The 6,291-nt window shown below is 38.4% G+C and overlaps 1 protein-coding gene across 4 annotated transcripts in view; it reads right to left on the minus strand.

Annotated features, from left to right (window-relative positions):
• The window catches only part of LOC106882026 (tissue factor pathway inhibitor), a 32,232-nt gene that overhangs the window by 22,893 nt on the left and 3,048 nt on the right, over nt 1-6,291 (minus strand). For all 4 annotated transcript variants that reach the window (XR_008264059.1, XR_008264058.1, XM_052967708.1 and 1 more), the window contains exon 3: nt 3,056-3,183. Coding sequence is in view for 2 of the 4 variants with exons in the window: in XM_052967708.1 (XP_052823668.1) it covers nt 3,056-3,183 (128 nt within the window). In the remaining 2 variants the exon portion in view is untranslated. The remainder of the gene's footprint in view (nt 1-3,055; nt 3,184-6,291) is intronic.

Here is a 6,291-nt window from a genome sequence, read left to right on the forward strand (position 1 = left end):
ATATATATATATATATATATAGTTAATAAATCCCTGAACGAGGTATAAACAGTAGCTGCACGACAACGTGAAGTATATTTGCCACTTAAATGCGGCTAACCCCTAAGGGGTAGCAGAAACTACAACAACAAAGCGGCGAGCTGGCAGAAACGTTAGCACGCCGGGCGAAATCTTTAGCTGTATTTCGTCTGCCGTTACGATCTGAGTTCAAATTTCGCCGAGGTCGACTTTGCCTTTCATCCTTTCGGGTTCGATAAATTAAGTACCAGTTACGCACTGAGGTCGATGTAATCGACTTAATCCCTTTGTTTGTCCTTGTTTGGGCAATAAAGAAATAAGAAACTACAACAAAAAGTACAGCAGAAACAACAACAGTAGCAAAAGAAAAGAAACAGCAAAAACTCCTCAAAAGGAAGCCCTAAAAGGAACACCAACAGATACCAAACCAACAGAGTTACCCATTCCCATGTCTCATTCAGGCATGTGCAAAAACAAACAAACAAACAAAAAAAGACAAAGAATGGAAAGACGTTCACAAGAAAAAAAAAACGAAAAACGGACACAACCACAGCCCCTCCCCACAACACAGACACATTCCCACAGCCACTAACCCTAATACCCATATTACCAACACCATCAATACCACTGCCAGTACCACAGACAAAACAGAAACCACTATTAAAAAGTATAATGAACCTTACTGCAATAAACACACACAAAAAAATACACAGCTAATGAAATATATACAAGAACACACCAACATTACTTCAAGAAATTTTCTTTGTGCACCACCTAAAGCAACACAATACATGCAGATCCTCAGCATTTCAAATAACATGTTCATTGACATAAAAGATTACTCCAATGCGGTGGGCATATTTCAGAAAACTATAAGTAAAACGCTTTATAAAAATCTGATTGTGGAAACACCCAAAACTAGTCAGAGGAGTGAGAAAACCACTCACCCTCCCGACAGCCAAAACAGCTTTTGGATAAACGTCGTTGCAAGAATAGCTAGAACGAATGGGTCTGGCTTGAGTATAAATCTCTAATCGTCCCTCTTGTTGAGCCTTAGTAGCTAATAAAGAAAATATAGACAGTTATAACTTAAACTTATTAAAGAAAATAATTTCTTGCCGAACAACCGCACAGATGCTTTGTTCATAGTGATAAAATGTTTATGTTCACATAAGCTCACTTCCTCCATTAATTTATCTATGTATCTAGCAAGCTAGCTGTCTGTCTATGTAATCAATCTATCAAGTTATTTTAATAGGATTAGCAACAGGATTAAACAGTTTCCAGACGAGTAGGAGGGATATAATGACTGTTTCAAATTTAAAATTCATTCAATGTCCGTTTGTGAAAGAAAAGAACACGGGAAAAGAACAATGACAACTATAGCTTAAACTTATTGAAGAAAATAATTTCTTGCCGAACAAACATACAGATTGATCGAATGTTTATGTTCACATAAGCTCACTTCCTCCATCAAATTGACATTACCTGTGCAGGTGCACCATGTGTCACATGTTAGGCGACGAAATGATCGCAGTGCAACGTGAAATGAAGGGCTTCGCTCAAGAGCACGATGGAACGCTCAGTCTGGGAACCGAAATCACGATCTCGCAATCGTAAGTGCAACACACAAACCACTAAGTCATGTGCCTTCACGTGGATACACACACACACACACACACATATACACACACATACAAAGATTTATATAGCTGCCTCTCTCTCTCTCTCTCTCTCTCTTTCTAGCTATCTAGCTACCTATCTGTTTATGTAATCAATCTATCAAACTGTTTTATAGGATTAGCAAACAGAATTAAGCAGTTTCCAGACGAGTTGGAGGGATATAATGACGACTGTTTCTAATTAAAAATTCATTCAATATCCGTTTGTGAAAGAAAAAAATAAGGAAAAAGAACAATGACAACTATAACTTAAACTTATTATATAGACTGAATTATTCATAAGATAAACTAGATTGAAAACCGATCTAAGATTACTCTCCATTGTTGATGTGTAGCTATAAGTCGGCTTTGATCGAGATGACATCCTAGCTGTGACAATCTCGCCTTTCTAGACAAGATGTGTTTTTAAGGCGTAGAAGATATACCATCTTTTATTAAGACGTAATATAATAAGGAATATATTATACAAAGATTGGTGGTGCTGCATCGGTAAGTACTGTATTTATTGGAAAAAGATAAAGAGAAAGAATAATGGAATATTGCGGAGGACGGTGAAGTGGAAGTGGAGTTTTCGACGTTTCAAGCAATCTTACTTTTGGGCTAATTAAAGGTGGAAAGGCAGAAGAGTTTTTAAATCCTCTATGTTAGGACGACTGGCAGCAACTGATAGAGAACGCAAAACAATGTGAGAGAGTATGTGTCGACAGGAAGTAGTGAGAGAGAGAGAGAGAAGGAAAGAGAAAAGAAGGAGGAAAAGAAGATGGATGAGGCGTTGTAGAGAAAATGTAGAGAAAAGAGTAAAGCAGTGATCACTGTATTAGGAAGAGGAGGAGAAGGAGCCGGAGGTAAAAAGTGTTCATTCAAATTCACAAGTGTTACGGTTCTAAGTCTAAATATATATTGTTCCGTCTGTTTCCTTGAGTGCGCGGTACCAAGGTGTGCAGATAGATAATGGAGTGACCCCCTAGTGTCGGAGTGGGTGTCGACAGGCTGACCTTGTATGCGTATTAGATTATTTTGTATGTGCTCGATGATCGACGAGGTGACGACCTACGCTAAATTAAAAGGCGCCGTAAAGTTTGCATATGATTGAGTATGTGACGTTGGTTGTCGTGCAGGAGAAATTTTAGGTGATATAGCGCCGGTGATGGTTGAAATATTGTTGATGTAAGAAAGATGTTGCATCTGCGGTGTGGGCATTGAAAGTACTTACCTGGGGCGCTGTAGAGCTTTTAACTGAGAGGTTACGGAAATGTCTACTTTTATAAAAAACGAAGAGAGTTGCTGCAGGAAAGCTCGGGGTGGTTATGAGATCAGAGAGTAGAATTAAGAAGTTTCGGATGAGTGTACCTTACCTCGCAACGCTTTCGACAGCGGCAGATCGGACATCCAGTTCGTCCATCTGTAGCAAATCCACTCTGGAGACATTGAATTCCGCAGTAAGATTTTGACAAATCAAGACACCAGGGGAACAGTGGTTTACCTTTTGAGATAAAGAGATAGATAGAGAGAAAGTGAGTGTGAGAGAGAGAGAGAGAGAGAGAGAGAGAGAGAGAGAGAGAGAGAGAGAGAGAGAGAGAGAGAGAGAGAGAGATTACATTGCTTCAAACAATTTCTCTCAGAAATTTTCATTGATATATGTATGTATGTATGTATGTACGTACGTATATATATATGTATGTATGAATATATATATATGTGTGTGTGTGTGTATGTATATATATATATATATATATATATAAAACCATCTATGTATCATACTTAATGTAAATATATATTTACTGCAGTACTCGTCCGGTTATAACATCTCTTACGAATATGGTGTGTTTAAAATGTATATCGGAGGTAGACGAAAATCGTCCCAGTAGCGGCTAGCGAGAATGCGAGATACATTTCGGTCTTTTTGGGCCTTGTCAATGGCGTGTACTTAGAGCCAGCCATATGCTTTGACGAAATTCCCCGCCTTCGATGTAAAGGAAAACAAAGAAAAAAATTCACTTGTATTGCGAATAGCAAAATAAAAATCCTTATATACAATAAAAGTAGTATGAAATTAAAATAGTCATCTATGTATCATACTTAATGTAAATACATCGTTGGAAAGCAAGTTTACTGCAAATATTAATCCAGAGATAACATTCCTTATATGTTGTGTTGTGTTTAAAAACACAAAATGACTTGATTGGACTGTTTAGTTTGTACATACGGCCCACTGCATATTTTATTTACCTGAAAAATTGCATAAAGAAGAAAAACTAAAAGACATGTTTGCTTCTGTATCGTTTAACATCTTTTCCAACCAATCACGATCAATCGCAGCACGTTCTTAATTTTGGCGCCTTTCTAAGTTAGAATGCTGCCCTTCGTATGAGCCAACTGTTTTTTTTTTTCATAAATACGTCATTTACGTATTGGCAGAGCTTACCAGTATTTTCTGGCGAATTCACGTCAGTCAGTGTAACACTTTCTCAGACAAATACACACTTGCTAATTCATATTATTCTTTCTCAACATCTACGTGCTTTATTGAAAAGTATATTTCGTTCGTTATGTGCTTAATAATGGTTTCAAATTTTGGCACAAGGCCAACAATTCTAAGGGAGGAGGATAGTCGATTACATAAGTCCCAACACGCAAACTTTATTGACCTCGAAAGGCAAAGTCCACTTCGATGTAATTTGAACTCAAAACGTAAATAGCCGGAAGAAATGCCGCTAAGAATTTTGATGCACTAACGATTCTGTCAGCTCGTCACCTTTTGGCATAAATATTCTACACTGAACTGACAAGTAATTAGTTCACTGTACTCTTTCGCCCCAACTTTTTCTCACTCGCTGCGATGGACTGGCATCTCGTCCAGCTGGGGGGAACACATACGCCATAGAAACCGGGAAACCGGGCCCATGGGCCTGGCTAGGCTTTGAAAGGGCGACGTTTATCGTTTTTTAACTTTTACTAGTGCTGTGTGTGTATGTGTGTATGCGTGTGTGTGTGTGTGAAGCGCACTTTTTTGGTTGTTATAATTGCTTCTTTTGACGCTATTTGTCTTCATGCAACGAAAATATTAACAGCAAATTAATTTCAATTGCAGTGAAAGATACTTTGAAATATTAAACACTCTATGGCAGGGGTTTTCAAACTGTGGTCCGCGGACCACAGGGGGTCCGCAAGGACAAGACAGGGGGTCCGTGGACAGCAAATACTTTTTATGGGCAATTTGATTTTATATATGTTTTTTAATCGAAATCTTTTCATTGACAATAAACCTATTTGTTAAATACTGTTAAATAAATAAATGTAAAAATATATGTTATTTTAAGCAAATATTTATGTATAAATTTCATAAGCGTTTATAAGGGGCTCCTTAAGTTAAAGCCTGAAATATAAAGGGGTCCGCAAGTCAAAAAGTTTGAAAACCCCTGCTCTATGGTATCTTGTTAAAATCTTATGTGCTTGATTTTATGACATATATACGCTGGTCCTTTCTTTAACATTGGCGAGCTCAGACTTTTACTACGATCCTTTAAATTAATGAATAAATCAATTTAAAAAGTTCACAAATTTACTCTTTTACTCTTTTATTCTTTTACTTGTTTCAGTCATTTGACTGCGGCCATGCTGGAGCACCGCCTTTAGTCGAGCAAATCGACCCCAGGACTTATTCTTTGGATGCCTAGTACTTATTCTATCGGTCTCTTTTGCTGAACCGCTAAGTTACGGGGACATAAACACACCAGCATCGGTTGTCAAGCGATGTTGGGGTGGGGTGGGGGACAAACACAGACACACAAACATATACACACGCATACATATATATATATATATATATATATACATATATACGACGGGCTTCTTTCAGTTTCCGTCTACCAAATCGACTCACAAGGCTTTGGTCGGCCCGAGGCTATAGTAGAAAACACTTGCCATGCAGTGGGACTGAACCCGGAACTATGTGGTTAGTAAGCAAGCTAATTACCACACAGCCACACCTGCGCCTACAAATTTGATAAAAAGAAAAATCAAACTTGCTATATTTAATTCGGTTTTCGTGCCTTCGGTCGTGAATGTTGGGTAGTGACCGAACGAGTATGATTGTGAATACAAGTGGCCGAAATGGGGTCCCTCCGAAAGATCTCTGGAGTAACGTTACTTTTTAGAATGGGTAGCTCGGCGATCAGGGAATCTTTCCAGGTCATACATCTGTGTTTCTTCGCATTGAGAGATCACAGCTCCGGTACAACTGACACGTGATTAGAATGTCGCAAGAACGGATCGTAAGACGGATTGATCAAGCCTAGCTAACCGGCAGGAGATCTACGGGTAGACCAAGAATTAGATGGTTGGAGCATCTACATAGTCTCAGTTAGTTACGCTTAAGAACCCAACTGAAAAATTGTAATGACGGTTGCTTCTGAAAGGGCCCTATGCAGGAGGTGCCTGAAGACTCTACCTAACAATCCTTGCAGGAATGGTGGGTGGGAAAGATGGATGGATAACATCCAGACTCTGGATGTTATTTCTAATTAAAATAACGCCTACATACACAAACATAGAAGCACACATGTATATAGATATATGCATATATATATAT

The sequence above is a fragment of the Octopus bimaculoides genome, chromosome 4, assembly GCF_001194135.2.
Source record: "Octopus bimaculoides isolate UCB-OBI-ISO-001 chromosome 4, ASM119413v2, whole genome shotgun sequence".
NCBI classification, from domain to species: Eukaryota; Metazoa; Mollusca; class Cephalopoda; order Octopoda; family Octopodidae; genus Octopus; species Octopus bimaculoides.